Here is a 20,700-nt window from a genome sequence, read left to right as displayed (position 1 = left end):
AATGGGGGGGGGGGGCAGGAACAAGCCAGCAGGAAGCAGGGCTGCCTGGGAGGGGTTCAGGGAGGGAGTGGGGGGGGGGGGAACTGGCCGGTCCCGGTGGGCACACAGGCGAGTCCTGCCCCAGTGATTCCGCCCCGCCCCCTCCGCTCTACTGCGTAGTCGCGCACTGCCTGGCTGGGCGACACACGCGTGCAGGGAGGGTCCCGCCGCGGGAGCGTGTCGGCCAGCCAGGCAGTGCGCGACTACGGACGGATCCGCGTGATAATTAGAAAAATGGCCGGTATTCTCTCAATGCGTTTCCCGACCAGAGAGCTCAAATACCAGAGGGCCTGGTTCCCAACCGAACAGCCTAGAGCCGGGCAGCCGGAGGCAAGCGCCAGCCCCACACACGCCACCGCGGGAGAGACCTGGGAGAACTGCAAAAGTGCCTTTTAATAGAAATATAGATACATCTGAACGGCTCCCGGCAGAGACGCAGGCGCAGCCTCCAGGGACAGGCCGACCCAGCGCGCAGGGGCTGGTCATGCCGCGCCCGGTAACACCGACCAAAGACCATCTGTGGGGCAGGCAAAAACCAGCCCCGCCCGCTGCTGGTGGTGATTCAAGGGGAGGGCAGGTGCTCTAGGCCCGTGGGGTGCAGGCGGGGGGGAGAGGCCGCCCATAGCCAGGGGCTGCTTGGGTACCAGCCTAGAGGGGGTGGGCAGGTCCCCAGCCAGGTTGCGCCCACGGCCAAGGCAGCCCCCAACGGCCATATGCAAGCGCCTACACTGGGCCCACGTGCCCTGCCAGGGCAGCCGAGAGACTTTGCCAGCCCCTGGGCAAGAACATAAGAACGGCCGTACTGGGTCAGACCAAAGGTCCATCTAGCCCAGTATCCTGTCTGCCGACAGTGGCCAGCACCAGGTGCCCCAGAGAGGGTGGACAAAAGACAATGATCAAGCGATTTGTCTCCTGCCATCTCTCTCCAGCCTCTGACAAACAGAGGCCAAGGACACCATTTTATCCCCTGGCTAATAGTCTTTTATGGACCTAACCTCCATGAAATTATCTAGCTTCTCTTTAAACTCTGTTACAGTCCTAGCCTTCACAGCCTCCTCTGGCAAGGAGTTCCACAGGTGGACTACACGCTGTGTGAAGAAGAACTTTCTTTTATTAGTTTTAAACCTGCTACCCAGTAATTTCATTTGGTGTCCTCTAGTTCTTCTATTATGGGAACTAATAAATAACTTTTCTTTATCGGCCCTCTCCACACCACTCATGATTTTATAGACCTCTATCATATCCCCCCTCAGTCTCCTCTTTTCTAAACTGAAAAGTCCCAGTCGCTTTAACCTCTCCTCATATGGGACCCGTTCCAAACCCCTCATCATTTTAGTTGCCCTTTTCTGAACCCTTTCCAAGGCCAAAATATATTTTTTGAGGTGAGGAGACCACATCTGTACACAGTATTCAAGATGTGGGCGCACCATAGTTTTATACAGGGGCAGTAAGATATTCTGGGTCTTATTTTCTATCCCTTTCCTAATAATTCCTAGCATCCTATTTGCCTTTTTGACCACCGCTGCACACTGTGTGGAAGTTTTCAGAGAACTGTCCACGATAACTCCAAGATCTCTTTCCTGATTTGTCGTAGCCAAATTAGCCCCCATCATACTGTACGTATAGTTGGGGTTATTTTTCCCGATGTGCATTACTTTACACTTATCCACATTGAATTTCATTTGCCATTTTGTTGCCCAATCACTCAGTTTGGTGAGATCTTCTTGGAGTCCCTCACAGTCTGCTTCTGTCTTGACTATCCTAAACAGTTTTGTATCATCTGCAAACTTTACCACCTCACTGCTTACCCCTTTCTCCAGATCATTTATGAATAAGTTGAAAAGGATTGGTCCCAGGACTGACCCTTGGGGTACACCACTAGTTACCCCTCTCCAATCTGAAAATCTACCATTTATTCCTACCCTTTGTTTCCTGTCTTTTAACCAGTTCTCAATCCAAGAAAGGACCTTCCCTCTTATCCCATGGCCATGTAATTTACACAAGAGCCTTTGGTGAGGGACCTTGTCAAAGGCTTTCTGAAAATCCAAGTATACTATATCTACTGGATCCCCCTTGTCCGCATGTTTGTTAACTCCTTCAAAGAACTCTAATAGATTAGTAAGACAGGATTTCCCTTTACAGAAACCATGTTGACTTTTGTCCAACAAATTATGTTCTTCCACATGCTTCACAATTTTATTCTTTACTATTGTTTCGACTAATTTGCCTGGTATTGAAGGTAGACTTACCAGTCTGTAATTGCCAGGATCGCCTCTAGAGCCCTTTTTAAATATTGGTGTCACGTTGGCTACCTTCCAGTCATTAGGTACGGAAGCCGATTTAAAGGATAGGTTACAAACCACAGATAATAGCTCAGCAGTTTCCCATTTAAGTTCTTTTAGAACCCTTGGATGAATGCCATCCGGTCCCGGAGATTTGTTAACATTACGTTTTTCTATTTGGTCCAAAACCTCCTCTAATGACACTTCAATCCGGGACAGTTCCTCAGATTCATCACCCACAAAGGACGGTGCAGATTTGGGAATCTCCCCAACGTCCTCAGCCGTGAAGACTGAAGCAAAGAAATCATTTAGTTTCTCCGCAATGGCTTTATCGTCCTTAATTGCTCCTTTTATAGCTCGATCATCTAGGGGACCCACAGGTTTTTTAGCAGGCTTCCTGCTCCTAATGTACTTAAAAACATTTTGTTATTTCTTTTTGAGTTTTTGGCTAGCTGTTCCTCAAAATCTTTTTTTGCTTTTCTTATTACATGTTTACACTTGATTTGACAGTGTTTATGTTCCTTTCTATTTATCTCACTAGGATTGGACTTCCACTTCTTAAAAGATACCTTTTTGTCCCTCACTGCTTCTTTTACATGGTGGTTAAGCCACGGTGACTCTTTTTTAGGTCTCTAGCTATGTTTTTTAATTTGGGGTATACATTTAAGTTGGGCCTCTATTATGGCGTCTTTAAAAAGTTTCCATGCAGCTTTCAGGGATTTGGCTCTAGTCACTGTGCCTTTTAATTTCTGTTTAACTAACCTCCTCATTTTTGTGTAATTCCCCTTTTTGAAATTAAATGCCAGGGTGCTGGACTGCTGAGGTGTTCTTCCCACCACAGGAATGTTGAATGTTATTATATTATGGTCACTATTCCCAAGCGGTCCCGTAACGGTTATATCCTGGACCTGATCCTGCACTCCACTCAGGACTAAATCGAGAATTGCCTCTCCAAGGTGGGGGTAGCTCCAGGCAGGACCTTAGGTGGAAAGGGCGGGATTGGGGGCCAGCCTCCCCCGGCCAGCCCTGCCCCATGCGCTCTGGCGGCCATTTCAAGGGCCCAGGACTCCAGCTGCCCCCCCGTGGGTGGGCCTGGCCCCTGCTGTCCATGGGTGTGGCCCAGCTGGAGAGCGGGAGAGGCTGGCACCCGGTGCTGGGAGGGGCCAGGCCTGCCCCACGTAGGCGCCCACGGCGAGGCCTGGTGCAGAGCCCGCGGCAGAGGGCAGGGCCAGGCCCGGGGGAAGGAGCCGCAGGGCTCTGGGGGGAACGTTCCCAGGCTCGGATCCCCCAGGGTGGCGGGGGAGGGGCTCAGGGATTGTGGTCCGGATCCCCCTGAGCACCCACAGAGCTGCTGGTAGAAATGCAGGGCCCAAGGGCTCCAAGGGGAAGCCAGGCTCCGGCTGCCTCACAGCCCCCGCTGGCTGGAGGGAGGCCAGGGCTGCCAGGCACGCTGGCTCTTCAGCCCAGCCCTGGTCTCTTGGCGAGAGTCTGCTGGGTGACCGGACAGAGCCCCCCGCTATGCGAAGGGCGCCAGCAGCGCCGTGAGTGCCAGCAGCGGCAGCAGGGCCAGCGGGCTGGTGCGGGGGAGCCCGGCAGAGCCCCGCAGCGTCGCCTGCTTCGACTCGTCGGCGGCCGGGCCCCGCACGCTGCCAGGCGGCCTGGTCCGCGCGCTGCACAGGTCGTGCAGGTTCCCTTGGAACTGGATCTTCCTGGACTCCTGGCGCAGCGACTCCCAGATGGCAGCAGCTTCCTCCGGGCAGCTGGACAGGACCCCGCTGGCGCAGCTGTGAAAGTCGTCCCAGGATCTGGGCCGGGCGGAGGGGAGAGTCAGGGACAAGGACTGGAGGGGTCTGTGGTTATCAGGCCTTGTACGCTGTGTGTTCCACCGCCCTACAGCCACCCCGCCCCATGCCCATAGCCAACACAGCCCCGATCCACCCAACCCTTAGCCAGCCTGGCCTGCCCAGCCCTAGCCAACGCATAATCACCTTAACTCTGCCCCACCCCATAGCCAGCCTGGCTCACCCACAGCCCACCCAGCCCTTGACCACCCATAATCACCTTAACTCTGCCCCACCCCATAGCCAGCCTGGCTCCTCACACGTGATGGTAATACAGCATTTAGGTCTGTATATTTGCCTGAGTCAAGCAACCCGTCGGGAGAGGCAAGAAATACTCAGAACCCACGAAAAGGTGACATTGGCCAATCTCCAGCCTCTTTTCCCCTCCCTTCCCCGGGGTACAGAGGTGGAACCGAAGCCCCCAGACTCAGGACCTTCTGAACTGGAAAGTGCCCATAAAGGGAAAGGGGCAGGGCCAGGGGTGAGCGCGACAGGCGTAATTAAGGCTGTGAAGAGGGGGGAGGGACAGGAAAAACCTCACTTCCGCCCCTGGCCTTCTGCTCTCCGCCCACAGGACAGCCTAGCCACGCCCACCCCAGCCAGCCCCACCCTACCCAAAGCCAACACGGCCCTGCCCCACCCCAGCCTTCGCCAGCCTGGCCCCGTGTCACCCTCAGCTCGTCCCTCCCTGCCCCGCGCCAGTCTGGTCTTCCAGAGCCTGTGCCAAGAGCCCCGTGCCCACGGCGAGCCCCCGGGCCCGGCCGACAAGCGGGACGAGACAGGCCCTGCGACGCTCAGGCCCCCTTGACTCCTCCACCATGCCCAGGCCAGCCGGCTCCCCGGCACTGGACTCCCGCACCCCGAACCCCTGCCGCCCCTCCCCGGGAGCCAGGCTGGGAACCTGCCCCCATTCCCACCCGCCCGGGCTCCCTCCCTCCGCCCTCGACCCCACTGTCTGGGGGGCAGCTGCCGGGCGCTGCCCCACTCACCTGCAGATGGTGTCCAGCTCCTGCCCCTCCTGCCCGCTGTCCTCCGCCGGCGTCTGGACGCTCCGGGCCATGCTGTCTCCCAGGCTGATGAGGCATTCGGCAAAGCCCTTGTAGATGGTGTCACATCTCCTCCCGGCCGCGCCCACCGGGTCCTCGGCCGCAGCTGTGGAGGGGACGAGAGAGTCACCGGTTATCCCCCTCGGCGCTCAGCCCACGCGGGGCAGGCCTGCAGCCCAGCCAGCGCCCCCAGGCCCCACCCTGGGGCTTCTCCCCACTGCCCTGGGCCCCCATCCCCCGCTGCGCCTGCGTGCATCCGGCCTCGGGGGGCAGGGCGGATCCCCCGCTGAACCGTGCGTTTGTAGAAGGGACGTCGCCCATGGGACAGCCGCTAGTCCGCCGACCCCTCCCACGCTGGCTCACTGCGACCCGCTGTCCCCTGGGGTGTGGCCGTTACTTCCTCCCCAGAGGTGGCTGCATGGCCGGGATGGGCACTGCCCTCCACTGACCCCAAAGCAAAGCACTTTGGGCAGCGAGTTGCAGAGGGATCCCACTGACCAGGCAACAAAACGGCAGCTGAAATTCAAAGCTGAAGGGCCCTCAAGCCAAGTGCCCCGTGTGGCCACAGCAGCCAATGCCAGGTGCCCTAGAGGGAGGGAACACAACAGGGAATCCTTGTGTGATCCGTCCCGTCGCCCATTCCCAGCTTCTGACAAACAGAGGCCAGGGATACCATCCCTGCCAATAGCCATGGATGGATCTATCCCCCATGTATTTATATGTTCTTTTATGACCCCCTGTTCAAGTCCTGATCTTCACAACATCCTCTGGCAAGGAGTTCCACAGGTTGACTGTGTGCTGTGTGAACACTGCCTTTGGTTTCTTTTAAACCTGCTCCCTATTAATTTCATTTGGTGACCGAAGCAAAATGCAGGACAATGTAGCACTTTAAAGACTAACAAGATGGTTTATTAGATGATGAGCTTTCGTGGGCCAGACCCACTTCCTCAGATCAAAAAAAAAAAAAAAAGTTATTTATTAGTTCCCATAATAGAAGAACTAGAGGACACCAAATGAAGTTAATGGGTAGCAGGTTTAAAACTAATAAAAGAAAGTTCTTCTTCACACAGCGTGTAGTCAACCTGTGGAACTCCTTGCCAGAGGAGGCGGTGAAGGCTAGAACTATAACAGAGTTTAAAGAGAAGCTAGATAATTTCATGGAGGTTAGGTCCAGGCTATTAGCCAGGGGGTAGGAATGGTGTCCCTGGCCTCTGTTTGTCAGAGGCTGGAGAGGGATGGTAGGAGACAAATTGCTTGATCATTGTCTTCGGCCCACCCTCTCTGGGGCACCTGGTGCTGGCCACTGTCAGCAGACAGGCTACGGGGCTAGATGGACCTTTGGGCTGACCCAGTACGGCCGTTCTTATGTTCTTAAAATCCATCAGAGTTTTGGGGAAAGTGCAAGCGAAGGGGGCGCAGGGTCACAACTGCTTGTGCGTGTCAGGGTTAGCATTGCGTTGACAAACATGTAACAGGAAAACCGCTCGTGGCACAAAAAAGCGTTTGAAAGACAAACTTTGCATGAGGCTCAGACTAAGGGAGCAATAAAATGGGCAAGAGGCAGCAGGTGCTGCTCAACTTGCATTTTGTTTCCCTCAGAACGACAGACAGGGAGCAAGCAGCCCCCGTTACAAGGAAGCAAACAGAAGCCACGTTAAACATCCTGGAGTAGGAGCGGGCGATAAAACGGCCCCTGGTGGGCCGCCCGGTTATATTTACCTTCACCGCCACAGGTACGGGCGATCACTGCTACCATTGGCCACCGGCCACCTTTCCCAGCCAATGGGAGCCGCGGGAAGCAGCATAGACCGGGACACCACTTCCTGCAGCTCCCATTGGCCGGGAATGGCGATCCATGGCCAATGGGAGCTGCAATTGCCAGTACTTGCGTAGACGCGGGTAAATACAGCTGTGCCGGCCCACTAGGGGGCGAACCAGATCTGGCCCGTGCCCCGCCCCCGTCCTAGAGACAAGGAGGTAGAACCACCGGTGTGGGAGGGGGGAGCCGATTTCCTGGTGATGTCCGTCGGGGATGGGGCTCCTGCGTTGGCCGTGCCCACCGCCAGGTCGCAGCGTGGGGAACGTGGAAGGAGTCTCCGAGCCGGAGGTCTAGCCAGCGAGCAGGCAGCCCTGGCGTGGGGCCCCCCTGCCCCGCGCTCTGCAGAGGTCTGGGCCAGCCAGGGGGCAGCCGATTCAGGAGGATCAAACGCATCAGTAGCCCCCCTCGGGCAGGGCACGGGGCGGGGGGGAGCAGCCAGGCTGGGGTCCCAGAGCCCAGGGGAACCCGGATGATGCAGGGGCAGAAAGCAGAGTGGTAGCTGGGGGATGCAGCCAGCCCTGCCTTCCACCCAGATGCATCAGCAGCAGCTCTGGGAACAGGCTGCAACCTGCCAGGGCCCAGGAGTGAACATGCAGGTGGAGGGGGGGGGGGTGCCAGGCTGGCAGCTTGCCAGGGGCCACCAGCGCTCCCGAATCCCACGCCTGTGCTGTAACCACTTGCCCGCACTCCCTTGCCTGGCTGAGCTGGCAGCTCGCACAGAGGCGCTTCCCCGGCTGCGCCGGCGCGTTGCCGCAACCCCCCCGGGGCGCCGGCAGCCTGTAAACAGGGCCTTGCATCAGCAGCCTCCGGGGATCCGGCGATGACACAGCACCTGCTCTGCATGGGCACCCCGGCAGGCTCCCCTCTGCCCCCGGTGGCTGGGAGCAGCGGGGCAGAGACCCCCACACAGAACCCCCCTCCCAATGCACCCCCCAGGAGCAGGGCTGGGGCCGGCACCGTTCAGACAGGACGGGTGCCGCGGGCCCTCCCCCCGGCCGAGGTGGGTGCCAGCAGTCAGCCCCCCACAAACCCGACATCACCCCCACCAGGACCCCCTGGGCAGTGCGCAAACCCCAGTGTGGCGGGGGAGGGGCTGCAGAGCGCCTTGGCGTTTCCACCCACACGCGACTTTTCCCCGCGGTGCAGCCAGGGCCAGCGAGATGGCGCCCGCTTTGTCCGAGGGGTCGAACCCACCAGCCCCGCAAGTCACGGTGGAAAACCTCCGAGTTACACCCACTCGCAAACTCGCGTCCCGCGGCCGGACACCGATTCACGCTGCCCTCTGAAGTGCCCGTGGACAGAGCCGAGACCCCCCTCGCCCTGCAGAACAGCGCCTCCTACTGCTGCCCCGGGGCCCGGCGGGCAGCCCCGACCCAGCCGCACTGCCCTTCGCGCGCCAGGCCGAGACCGAAGCGGGCCAGGAGGCCCCCGCAGGGAGACGCGGTTCGTTTTCTCCAGGGGGACACGGAGGCAGAGCTGCCAGAGGCCGATGGGAACGAGCGGCCGTCACCCCAGGACGGCCGTGGGTACGGAGCAGCCGGGCCACGGTGCAGGGAGGGGCTGTGATCGGAGCAGGGCAAGTCGGGGAGTGGCTGGTACCTACTGGAGCCCTGGACACCTGGATCCTCGATCTCCATGTGCCTCCCCTGCTTTTGTCCTTCTGTCCGAAGAGCTGTAACGACCTCCCAGGCCCACAGCCACCCCCTGGGGCCGCCCTGAGCCCCCTGCGGCTGAGTTAGTCCAGGCCTGCCCGGTGCCAGGCTACGCCGGGGAGCCCCGCAACGCCCCCCCTGCGGGTTTGGTGTGAATCTGTCCCATGGGGATGGAGGATCACTCCAAGGCCTCGCCACTCAACCAGCTGGGACAAGGAGCCCAGAAGAACCCACAGGCAGAGCTGTGCCAGGCCTGCCCAGAGTCATCCCAGCCCTGACCAAAGCCCCCGGGCCAAGCCTGCAAGCCCGGCCCCTCCTCCCCCCGCACCCACCCAGGATGCAAAAGGGGCCGCTGCCCACGGTGGCTCGTCTCCCACCCTCAGGGAGGCTCATCTCCCAGGCGCGTGCCAGCCGAATGGAACGCACCACTCCTCTCTCGGGGAGACCGGAGGGGGACAGGGCCACAGGGAATTCCCAGACAGACCTAGAAATGGCGGCAGGGCAGAGACTCCTCTTTGGCGTCGCATGGCAAAGCTCCACGTCTCACCTGGGCCCTTGCCGGCAGGGTTCCCTGTAAGCTGGGAGCTTGTGCGGCTGCTCTGGAAAGAGTCACACACCACCCTGCTGACTAGCAGAGTGCCCACAGCTGGGTTTGTGTGTCTACTGGTGGTGCACATCCCCACACAAAAAATTATTCCGCACCAGAAGGAAAAAGATTAGAGGGAACATTGCTCCATTGGCAAGAGAGGCAAGTGCAGGAAATCACTTGGCTGTTGAAAAGTGAGGGAGGGAAGAGTGGATCTGTGGACCCCAAAAAGGGGTTTGGTTTGTTCAGATGCAGAAGGCAGGAAGGAGTCCAATCATGCAGAAGGTCGCCACAAACCTGGCTGGACAGTAACTCCAGGTTCACCAGGGAGCTATTTCCTCCTAAACACAGTCAGCGGGACTGTTGTACCCAAATAAGCAAGCAGCATTTAGCGTTACCAGCGAATGCATCCGCCTCGGCCTGGCTGAAGTCGAAGGGAACAGAGGAAATAAGGGGACCGAACAGACCGAGCCAATGGTAGCGTCATTTCTAGAATGCAAAATAGATTCGCCAGCAGGAGGTAGCAGGCGCGAAAGGAGCCATGCTCTCCCCAATCTGCTAAAATTAGATGTTCGGGAGATGAAATGTGAACTTTTCACCCCCGTATGGGGAGATCCATTGGTGGCTGCTCTATCCAGGCCGAAAACAAAAGATTTCAACCGGATAACAAGGTCGGAGCCTTTTATTCTAAAAGCAGCCTTCGAAGTCGCACACAAAGAGCACGACGGAGAAAAGCCTCAAGCCCTCGGCCCTCCTGGCCGCCGTGGACTGACTAATAGATCCTGCGAGAACCCGGAGGCAAAATGAGAAGCCAACTCAAAGCATCGCCATGGTCGCTCATGCACAAGGGCTGGCGGAAGCTGCGCAGCGACAGAGCGATGCATCCCACGCGGAGAACAATACCTACCCACTTAACGCTGGCGAGTCTGCAGCTGAAAGCGCCTGACGATGCCAGTCCGGAATGCAGAGAACATCGTGGCCCGGAAGCTTTTACCGTCTGCTCAGACGGCGAAAGGAACGCAAGAAAGGAGCAAACCTTTGAGGTGTGGGCATCCGGGGGTGAGGGGCTCAGCAACGCTGCTTAAATCTCACTGGGAAAACAACACCCGGCTGTCCTAAAGTGCGTCTTGAGGCGTATCGGACGTCACCATGTGCAGTTCCCCTCACAATGCACTGTAGGACAGCTTGTTTCCCCGGTGAGAAACCAGCCTTATGCTTGGCCGACTGCAAAAGAGGTGGGTGATGGATGCCACAGCCTCCCAAAGATACTTGCTGGACTTATCAGGAAGACTTTCTCCATCTGCATCGGGGCTTCTCCATCAGCAGGCCACACGGAACCCGAGGGTGATGTTGACCCAGACAGCTGAAAGCAAGCGACTTCTGTGCTGATATTAGAATGGCCAGGAAGTAACAGGCCTCTCAGCATCGATCCTGGTCCAGAGAATGGAGCGACTGATACGGGACTCAATTAATAAACAATTAAAGGAAGCTAATGTAATTGATGCCAATCAACATGGGTTTCGGAAAATAAGTCCTGCTAAATTCACTTGCTAGTTTTTTGTCGTGACAATACAAGTTGCTTCGATAAAGACAATAGTGCGGATTGAATACATTTACACAAGGCATTTGAGTTGATACTGCGTGGAATTTTGATTTGAAAAGATAGATCTAAAATTAACATGGCCCACGTTAAATTGATTAAATCTGGCTGACTGATAGGCCCCAACGTATAACGGTACATGGGGAATCACCCTCGAGAGGGTGTGTTACTAGTGGCATCCAACAGAGATTGGTTCTCGTCCTGGTGCTATTTAACATTATAAAAAAAAAAAAAAAAAAAAAAAAAGAGACTCGGAAGGAAACATGAAAACACTGAACATTTGTAGAGAAGACAAACACTGAGGGTAAATAATTAAGAGGGCAGATCACTGATGCAGCAGGTGTGACGCTTTCCCCTCACACTTTATGACAATTGGCTCGTAACTTGGAGGTGCTTTGGCCAAAACACCTCATGTAACTGATCCATTTTAATATTACAAATCAGAACATCCTATGTTGGTGCATGTATCCTTCTTGTGTGAGAAATTAGAAATAGCAGACTGTTTAGAGTTTGAAATGTGCTAATGAGAGCCATTATCCCCCCCCTCGCCTTAATGACTTGGGGTATGTCTACACTACAGCGCTAATTCGAACTAACTTAGTTCGAATTAGTTAATTCGAACTAAGCTAATTCGAACTAACGCGTCTAGAACGAAAAACTAGTTCGAATTAGCGTTTTGCTAATTCGAACTAGCATGTCCACATTGAGTGGACCCTGAACCGGGGTTAAGGATGGCCGGAAGCAGTGCCGGCAGGGCATCAGAGGAGGACTTAGAGCATGGAGATGCTGTCTCAGGCTAGCCGAGGGCTGCGCTTAAAGGGTCCCGACCCCCACCCCGGACAGACAGTTCTCAGGGGTGCCCCGCTTGCAAAGAAGTTCTGGCTTGGAGTGCCCGGAGTACCCACACTGGGCACATCACACCACTCGGCCATCAGCCCGGCTGCACTTGCCGCAGGCTGCGATCTGGGGAGAGGGAGCAATTGGGGGGCTGCAGGAGAGCTTCCACCCCCAGAAGCCCGCAGAGCCAGCCCAGTCCTCCGCATCGGGGGCTCGTACCCCATTCCTCCCTCACCTCCTTCCACTTACCCTTCCCTAGCCCCCCTTCTTATTGATGTACAAAATAAAGATAACGTTTCTTCCAACATTGACTCTGTCTTTATTGAACAAAACTGGGGGAGACTGGGAAAAGGAGGTGGGAGAGGGGAAGAGAAAGGCTGGGAGAGGGGAGGGCAACTAACATGATCAGGGGTTGGGAACAGGTCCCATATGAAGAGAGGCTAAAGAGACTGGGACTGTTCAGCTTAGAAAAGAGGAGATGGAGCGGGGACAGGATAGAGGTCTCTAAAAGCAGGGGTTGGGTGGAGAGGGTGCATTCAGAAAAGTTCTTCATGAGTTCCCATAAAGAAGGACTAGAGGACACCAAAGGAAAGGAATGGGTAGCAGGCTTGAAACTAGTAAGAGAAAGTTGTTCTTCACAAAGCAAAGAGTTAACCTGTGGAACTCCTTGCCGCAGGAGGCTGTGAAGGCTACAACTAGAACAGAGTTTAAAGGGAAGTGAGATCAAGTCATGGAGGTTGGGTCCATGGAGTAGTCTTAGCCAGGGGGTAGGAGTGGTGTCCCTGCCCAAAGTTTGTGGAAGGCTGGAGAGGGATGGCACGAGACAAATGGCTTGGTCACTGTCTTCGGTCCATCCCCTCCAGGGTCTGTAGGGTTGGCCGCTGTCGGCAGACAGGCTACTGGGCTAGATGGACCTTTGGTCTGACCCAGGATGGCCATTGTAAGCTCAGGGCTCAGGGTCGAGGGTCTCAGTGAACCCCCTTGATTTTCATGCACACCTGCTCCTGGGTGGCCAGGCTGGCAGCTCTTCTGCCCTAGACGGCCACTTTCCTGTGCCTAGTGTGGAGATCGTGGACGAGGTCCACGATGTCCGCACTAGCCCAGGAAGGTGCCCGCCTCTTGCGGTCCAGGGCAAGCTCCCGGGAGCCGCCAGCCTGGTCCCGGGAAGAGGGGGTGGGCTGGGGGACATCGGGTGGGTGGCTCTGTGCCGTACCAGGTGCAGGGTCTGCTGGCTGGGTGCTGGCAGGCTTGCACCTGACACGGGCACCGTAGCCAGCCCGTGCCCCTTTAAGGGGTCCGGGGCCGGGAGGGGGACATAGAGTTTCCCTGGTGTTGGCCAGAGTGGCCACCAGGGAAACCTGGGGAGGGCTAGCCTCCCACTAGTTCGAATTAAGGGGCTACACAGCCCTTAATTCGAACTAGTAAGTTCGAACTAGGCTTAATCCTCGTAAAATGAGGTTTTCCTAGTTCGAACTAAGCGCTCCGCTAGTTCGATTCAAATTCGAACTAGCGGAGCGCTAGTGTAGCGGCTATTAAAGTTAGTTCGAACTAATGTCCGTTAGTTCGAACTAACATTGTAGTGTAGACATACCCTACGTGATCAACTTAATGACTTTTCAGCAGACTTGTTTGTCCTGTAAGTCCAAAGGTGATTGGATTAGTTCACTAGTAAGAGACGTGCCCATACTGCCTGGTACAGGTATTCCATTTTGACCCTGGTATTTTTCCATGGAAGGAAGAATATAGAACAAGATTCCTGTCCTAGGGAAAAGGCTATTTAAGCAAGGGGAAGCTATCAGCCCCCTTGTCTTGGGCTTGTCTGGAAAACCCTGAAAGAATACAAAGGATTGGAGACCCAGGTGGTCAGCATAAAAGAGTTTCTGACCTGAAGATTATGCCTAGAATTAGAACAGCCCATAACGGTAAGAATTTGCATTCAATACTTTTTTTTTTTAGTGGATTAGCACTAGCGATGCATTTTCTTTTCATTTTAACGTAGTAACTTTCTTTGCTCTGCCTGTTTTAACTTGCTACCACTGAAATCCGACTGTTTGTCCTTTGTAAAAACACTTTTCTTTACTATCAGGCCCAGTGTAAATAATTGTTACTGGAGGGGGAACAACCAGTGTGCATCTCTCTCTTTGATTGAAACCTCATTGTTCTCCCGGGTTGGAGAAAGTTTCAGCGAACCTGATGGGAGGTTGAGGGGGAGAGGAATGGAGCTGGGGACTGGAGGGGGAGATCAGAAGAGGAAAGGGGGTCAGGGCAGTCCTTTGGGGGGGGGAGAATCAGGAAGGGGCGAGGGGCCGACCTTTCCACAGTGAAAGTCTGCTCCAGGTTCCGGGGGGAAAAAAACAGATTGAGAGTGCCCAGGGAATGGGATTCCGAAAAAGCTCCCAATCCTAAGAAGGGTCCCTGAGGCGGGGAAGGAGGGGGGTGCTTGATGCCCTGCAGCAAGGCACAGGCTGAGCTGTTGAGATCCAAGCAGTCTGAGAGCAAGATGGACAAGCCAGCCATGAAACCAAAGAGTCCCCCTGCAAACTTCACCAGCTGCTTCCCCTGGCCCCTGCTCTCCTGGGGGCTAGCCAGCCCCTCATCCCAACAGCCCTACCCTGTCCCCATTTGCTGTGAGCCAGGAATCCTGCTGTTCTCTCCTCCCAAGCAAAGCCACGTGCTGGGTGATTGAGCACAGAGCCAGAAACCTGCTCCCAGGGGCATGGTGGGGGGGGGGGGGGGGGGAGAGGAGACCACACACTGGCTCCAAACTCATGTTATTTGTTTATTGCTGCCCGGGGCACCAGGCACCCTCGGGCCAGGCCTGAGAGATCCAGGGTGCCGGGGGCACAGGGCACCAGAGCAGGGCGGAGGACCCAGCAGGGCCCGAGCGAGGGACAGGCCTGGACGGTTCCATGCTGCTGTCAAGCCCGGGGATGAGGGGGCGTCATGCTGGTTAAGCCTCCCGCCAAGGCAGCCTGGCTCTAGGACTGGGCATCTGCACCTCCTCTGCTCCTGCCCCCCCGCCTGGCGAGGGACCCCTATGCTGTCAGCGCTGGGGCTGCCCACGAAAGCCCCTCCTCAGCAAGCCGGGGGCTGCCGGGGTGCTCCCTTGTGCCCCACCATTCCCGGGCGTGCAAAACGACCCAGGCTGCACGCTAGACGCTCCCCCTCCCCCGCCCCTCTTGGGGCAACTCGTGCCTGGCACCACCCTGGCCCGGGAAGGGGACGCCGCACAGCAAAGCCGCTCGGGCCTCGCCCCTTGGAAGGTGAATTCCACAGCGGTGGGTACCAGGCAGGGGAACGCGGTGCCTTCCGCAACCACCAAGGGTGGCCCCGCCCACGCTCCGCCCCCTGCTCCAGCCACGTGCCCCCCCCACGATCTGGGGCTGGGGGGAGGCTGGAGACCTGCTCCTGCAGTGGCGGGTGGCTTGTGGGGGGCGGGGGAGGGAAGCTTGGCTCTTGAAGAGGCTGCCTCCCCCTGCCCAGGGGGAATTCTCTCCTCAGTCCAGCTAGTCGGCCCCAAGTCTCTGGGAAAGCTCGGGAGAGCGTATGCTCTCTGGAAATCACGCCTTGCACGAGGAGGGCACGAGGGGGGTGGGGAAATCACGCCTTGCACGAGGCAGGCACGAGGGGGGGTGGGGAAATCAAGCCTTGCACGAGGCGGGCACGAGGGGGGGGTGGGGAAATCACGCCTTGCACGAGGCGGGCACGAGGGGGGGGTGGGGAAATCACGCCTTGCACGAGGCGGGCACGAGGGGGGGTGGGGAAATCACGCCTTGCACGAGGCGGGCACGAGGGGGGGTGGGGAAATCACGCCTTGCACGAGGCGGGCACGAGGGGGGGTGGGGAAATCACGCCTTGCACAAGGCGGGCACGAGGGGGGGTGGGGAAATCACGCCTTGCACGAGGCGGGCACGAGGGGGGGTGGGGAGAGTGACCACATGCCTAGGGAACGCGACCAGGAGATGTCAGGTCTGCCTTTCACATAACTCACACTCGGGCCAGGCTACCAGAGAACACCACGTGAGGGAGCTGAGGGCGGTTCCCGGAGAGGCATCCAAGGTGAGATGGGACCACTAGGATCACCTCATATGACCTGCCCAACACAGGCCGGAGACCTGCCCCTACCGAGAAACAGCCCCTCTGGATTGCAGAACGGTCCCTGCGGGAGAATCCAGCAGGACCCCAGGAAGGGTTCATTACACTCACCGTTCACCCCTCATTGCCAGGCTGAATGTGTCTGGCTCCTCTGCCAGGCTGAAGAGACCAGGGTTAAATCTGAGCGCCCCGAGCAGGTGCTTACCAACGAGGGATGGAGAGAGTGAGCAGTTACCCGGTAAGCATCGCTCGGTACGGGTACCGGGTAAGAGGTTAATCGGCAGCCCAGTCAGACTAAAGCTCCCTCCCCTGCAGCGGACCCAGCTCAACCAGCTCCCTTCCCGTGGCATGGTGGGCTCAGCCAGGCCTGGCCAGAGGAGCCTGCAGCAGGCCGGGCCGGGCCGGAGCAGCCCTCCACTCATGGGATCCAGGTTAACCCTAATGTTTAACCAGTTCACTTTTTAAACAGGATTTGACATCCCTATTATAAACTGGGATCCCGGCCCTCCTTACCCTTCTGTTTGTTAAGCCGCATAGAGGGAGCGCTCTCTGTATCAGCAACCCATCTCCTTCATCACTTACCACTTCTGAATTCGTGTGTCACCGGCACATTTTATCAGTGCTAATTATATGGTTTCTCCCAGATCATTAATAAACATTTTAAATAGCATAAGGCCCAGAACCATCTCTGTGGAACCGCACCCCTACAAATACACCTATTTGATGATGATTCTCCTTCTTGGGCACAGATTATTTCTCCTTGTAGACCATTGATAAGGGAAGCAAAAGGGCACAGTTCCTAGCTTCTGACATTCATTAACAACAACTTCCCTGTTCTTGCATTTGTTACATGTGATTTTTTTAAATTTATCATGACGGTCTTGACTTCACCTCTAAATCTGTCACTTTAACCAATGCAGCCTTATTCCTTGATTGTGGCTTCCTTAGCCTCTAAAAGTGTTCTTAAACCATTCCCAATTATCATTCACATTTTTTTTCCTGATTAAACTCTTCCTCTCAGCTGATTTGACTCAAAGTGTTTCCAGCCCTGTAAACGGACCCTTTTAAAGCCCCAAGTATTTATATATATCTAGCAGCTGGACATCATTCTGTTGGTGCATTATAAATGTGATCAAGGCATGATTGCGTGTACCTAAGCTCTCATTAATGTTTAGCTCTGTGATCAGTTTCTCTTTCTCTGCCGAGATGGGGTCTGATAGAGAATTCCCCTATGCGGGAGGTAACATTTTCTTGAGTTACAAAACTGTCATCTCCAGTATTTAGAAATTCGGAGGATATTTTAGGTCTGGCAGCAGGAGACCTCCAGAGTGCGTCACTCACATTGAAGTGGTCCCCGATCACTCGGCAGCTTTTCCTGCATTGTCGATAGATGCGTAAGGAGCCAGTCAGCCTGTTCCCTAGGGTGGTACGGCGGGTCTGCAGCAGGCACCAAAACGCTTTGCCTGTTCAGACGTTGATCCATAACCACTTACAATCATTTTCTTTCCCTTTTCCCACGTGATCCTGCTGCTGATTTGAACATTCCAAGCGGGAGACTCAGCCCACTTGGTTTCCAGAAACACCAACCTGATCAAAATGACGCTAATAAGCCAGCGACTCCAGTCTGCTACCCTGGCTCCCAGGACTGGCGGGGAGGGAGAAATTGACACACAAAGGAACCCGAATATCACCACTTCCAGCAGAGGCAGAAATGCCACAGAAATCAGCGAGCAGGCGGTGGTCTAGCCAGAGATTAATTTGTGTTTGTGGGTTGGGGATCTGGGGGCCCTCCCCGCGCACGAGGGACGGTCCAGCCCACGTGGCCGGTGGCGAATGAATGATGACGTGCCCTTTGCCTCCGTCTGCAGCTCTGGGACATCCCCATCAGGAACCTTGCAGAGATGTCCTCCAGTCCAGCAGAGAAAGCAACCAGCGTGCCAGGGTAGGAGAAGCCACTCAGGACTCCCCCTGTCCCATAATCCTGCCCTCCTCCCTGTCTCTGGCCAGGAACGGCTGCCTGACAACGCAGCAGTTTGGTTTGTATGTTTAATATGCTTACCAGGAATAAGAACCTCAACAAATAATCCACCCGTAATAAGATCTACTTACCAAAGCAATCTTCCCACAGATGAGACCTGCAGCCTCCAGCCCCCTGCATTAACGCAGCCCCATCGAGGGGGCAAAACAGAGCCTGGCGCCCCTCTCAAAGCGGGCAGAGCGCCCGGGCCAGGGGGCAATCGACTCCTTCCTGGGCCACACTTGGCAGACCACAAAGGGAGCCTCCACTAACTAACTCTGGCCTTTTAGAGCCACGTTTCCCACGAGCCGCCTCTAGGAACCGGAGACGGGCCATGGGGGTCAGAGGGATCTGGGAAGGCAGTGTGGGCCCTTCTGCTCCCCTGTGGATACACTGGGGGGGGGCTTTCTTGTGTTGGGGGCCCCACACACACACACACACACACACACACACACACACACACACACACACACACACACACACGAGAAAAAACAAACCCAAACTCCTCTCTGATCCAGCCCCTGACCGAGACGAGAAAGACGCTCCCCCGCATTCCCCTGGCACACCAGAGCTTCCGGAGAGGCCCAGGCTAGTAGATTTGGTGTGCTCCAGACCTGTGGAGGGGGTCTGGATGGCCAGCATGGGCTCCCCAATACTGAGAGGGGAGCCCCGTGCCTCCAGGGCCAGATCCAGGCAAGCCAGGGGCCGCATCTGTGGCCCCTGGGCCTTAGATGGTAGGATAGAGGAAGCCTTGAAAGAAACAAGAAAGAACGGGGAGAAGCCGGGGCACCCAGCGGAAGGAAGTGGGACATCTCACACCGGACAGCCCCGGCGGTCCCTGGAGAAGTTGGCAGCCGTCAGAGGCACCAAGGAAGACCAGCCAGGCTCAGTGAGCACAGGCGGGAATTTTCCATCCCTCTGCGCGGGGCGCCTTGCTCTGGTCGACGGCCGGTTCCCACCCAGCCCCAGCCCCCTTGGGGAGAAAAGCTCTTCGGTTTTCAAGGCCCAAGGGCAGAGCCAGCCCTCAGCCAGGGGCTGGGCAAAGGCCTCCAAGGAGCCAGGCTGGGCCGGTCCGGGATGTTGGAGGCCGGGGGAGGGAATTCCATGGGACCCAGCTCTGACCCCGTCAGCTGGAAAGTTCGCCTGAGCTGGGTGGGATAACAGACAGTCCCAGGGGCCCCGGGAACCTGCCTCCAATCTCTGCCTGTTTCGCCTGGGAAGGCAGCAGAAGGGAAGGGGGGGGGGGGGGGTTGACTGGGATAGGGGCAGTCTCAGGACCCCCTCCCCAGCCACTTGGTTGGCTCATCAGCCTGGAAGCGCGGGGGGGGGGGCAGGAGCCAGGTCCCTGTCGCCCCGGGGCGCAGCGCCGAGCACAAGGGGGGGCGGGTTCAGCGCCGAGCGCCCCAAGAAGCCCCCGTGGCTCTGAAACCCCGCTGGACAGTGCGGGAACCCGGCCCGGAGCGCGATCCGGACACACACAGCCCCAGCTAGGAGACCCCCCCGGACCCCGCGGCGCCGGAGCGGGGGGCAGAGAGTCGCCGACAAGCCCCGGCGTCTCCGGGCAGAGCCAGGCGCAGAGCCCGGGGCGACGCAGCGGAGCCAAACGGCGAGGTGGAGACAGGAGCGAAGCAAGTTCCCAGCTCCCAGCCTCCGTGCGGGGAGCCCCCCCTGGCCCGCACCCTGCGCCCCCCGCGCCCCAGCCTGCGCCCCCGGGCTCCCCGCGCCCCAGCCTGCGCCCCCGGCGAGGGCTCCCCGCTGCGCCCCCCCCGCCGGCCGGGGACTCACCCACGTGCAGCCGCAGCAGCAGCAGCGCCGCCGCCAGCCCAGCGGGCAGGGTCCGGCCGCCGCCCATGGTGCCGTCGCCCCGCGCCCGGCTCCGAGCAGCCCGCAGCCACCACTGAGCGCCCGGCCCCAGGTGCAGCCGGCTGGCTCCTGGGCGAGCCGGGGCCCCGCCCCCGCCGGCCCATCGCCCCGCCCCCCGGCCCCGCCCAGCCCCAGGGGTCTTCCCGCAGCTCCCGGGGCGGGCTTGGTTCCTGGTGGCCGGTGGGGGTAGGGGCGGGAGCCAGCTCAGGGCCGAGCTGCACCTCAGCCAGGCGGGTGATTGCCTCATGCACTGAGCCCATTTTACAGCTGGAGAAACTGAGGCCTCAGGGCTGCAACGTGCCCCCAGTCACTGTGTGGCCTGAGAGGGAGGCAGGTGTTGCACTAAGCCCCTGCTGTTGCCACTAGCCGGCCCCTGCCCAGACCTAACCCTTCCCTGCCAACCTGACCTGGCCGCCAGCTCGGTGCCCAGGTGGGCGCTTTGGCTGTGCAGCCCACTTTGGGCTCAGCCTGCAGGAGAGCTGGGTTTCCTCTCCCAGGTGCACAGCCATTGCCGGAGACAGGAAGCGCTTCCAAGAGAACAGAACCTGCTCCTGCCGCATTAGGAGGTGGGCTGACCACACTGTGCTCCCAACACTTTTCACTAACAAAACACGAAGCATCAGGGTGTGGATGTCACACAGGAAAGGAAATCAAGGCAGCATGTGCAGACAGACTGAAAAAAGGGGTGAAACGTGCTCCTGCCTTTTAAATGGGTGTTAACTCTGAAACCTAAGGATGGCCATGTACATGTCAACATGGTTAACTTTTTCACAGCTGATTTTTTTTTACACTGAAACACGCAGCCAGGGTGAGCTTTCTCCAGTGCGTTACTAACACGGTCACATGGCCCAGTTTGTGTCTCTTTCCTCCCCCTTGGGTTAACACGGCCCTTTACAGGTTAATGGAAGCTTGTTTCTGTAAAGGAGCCTTTATCCCACAGTAAATTTGCTTCCACAGGTACATGTCTATAGCAGCAACTAACAGTTAAACAGCAGAAGAGACATGCCAAGCCTCTTAATGCTC

General features: G+C 57.3%; 1 protein-coding gene and 1 long non-coding RNA gene across 3 annotated transcripts; one reads left to right on the top strand and one right to left on the bottom strand.

Moving 5' to 3' along the window:
* Positions 1-412: 412 nt before the first annotated feature.
* NRN1L (neuritin 1 like) lies at positions 413-19,747 on the bottom strand. The gene is made up of 3 exons (XM_075940538.1): positions 19,600-19,747; positions 5,152-5,314; positions 413-4,126 (listed from the first exon to the last, which is right to left on the bottom strand). Exons 1-3 carry the CDS (start codon positions 19,664-19,666, stop codon positions 3,838-3,840), a joined length of 519 nt encoding a protein of 172 aa, XP_075796653.1. The 5' UTR covers positions 19,667-19,747; the 3' UTR covers positions 413-3,837.
* On the top strand, positions 13,351-17,881 carry LOC112546604 (uncharacterized). 2 transcript variants are annotated; one of them, XR_003090335.2, is made up of 3 exons: positions 13,351-13,624; positions 15,929-16,035; positions 17,666-17,881. It is a non-coding gene; the product is annotated as an uncharacterized LOC112546604 (long non-coding RNA). The 2 variants fall into 2 exon arrangements; XR_012906778.1 differs by having other exon boundaries at positions 17,347-17,881.
* Positions 19,748-20,700: the final 953 nt, after the last annotated feature.

Source organism: Pelodiscus sinensis, chromosome 12 (assembly GCF_049634645.1).
Source record: "Pelodiscus sinensis isolate JC-2024 chromosome 12, ASM4963464v1, whole genome shotgun sequence".
Taxonomy (NCBI): domain Eukaryota; kingdom Metazoa; phylum Chordata; order Testudines; family Trionychidae; genus Pelodiscus; species Pelodiscus sinensis.
This window is presented reverse-complemented; position numbering and strand designations above follow the sequence as displayed.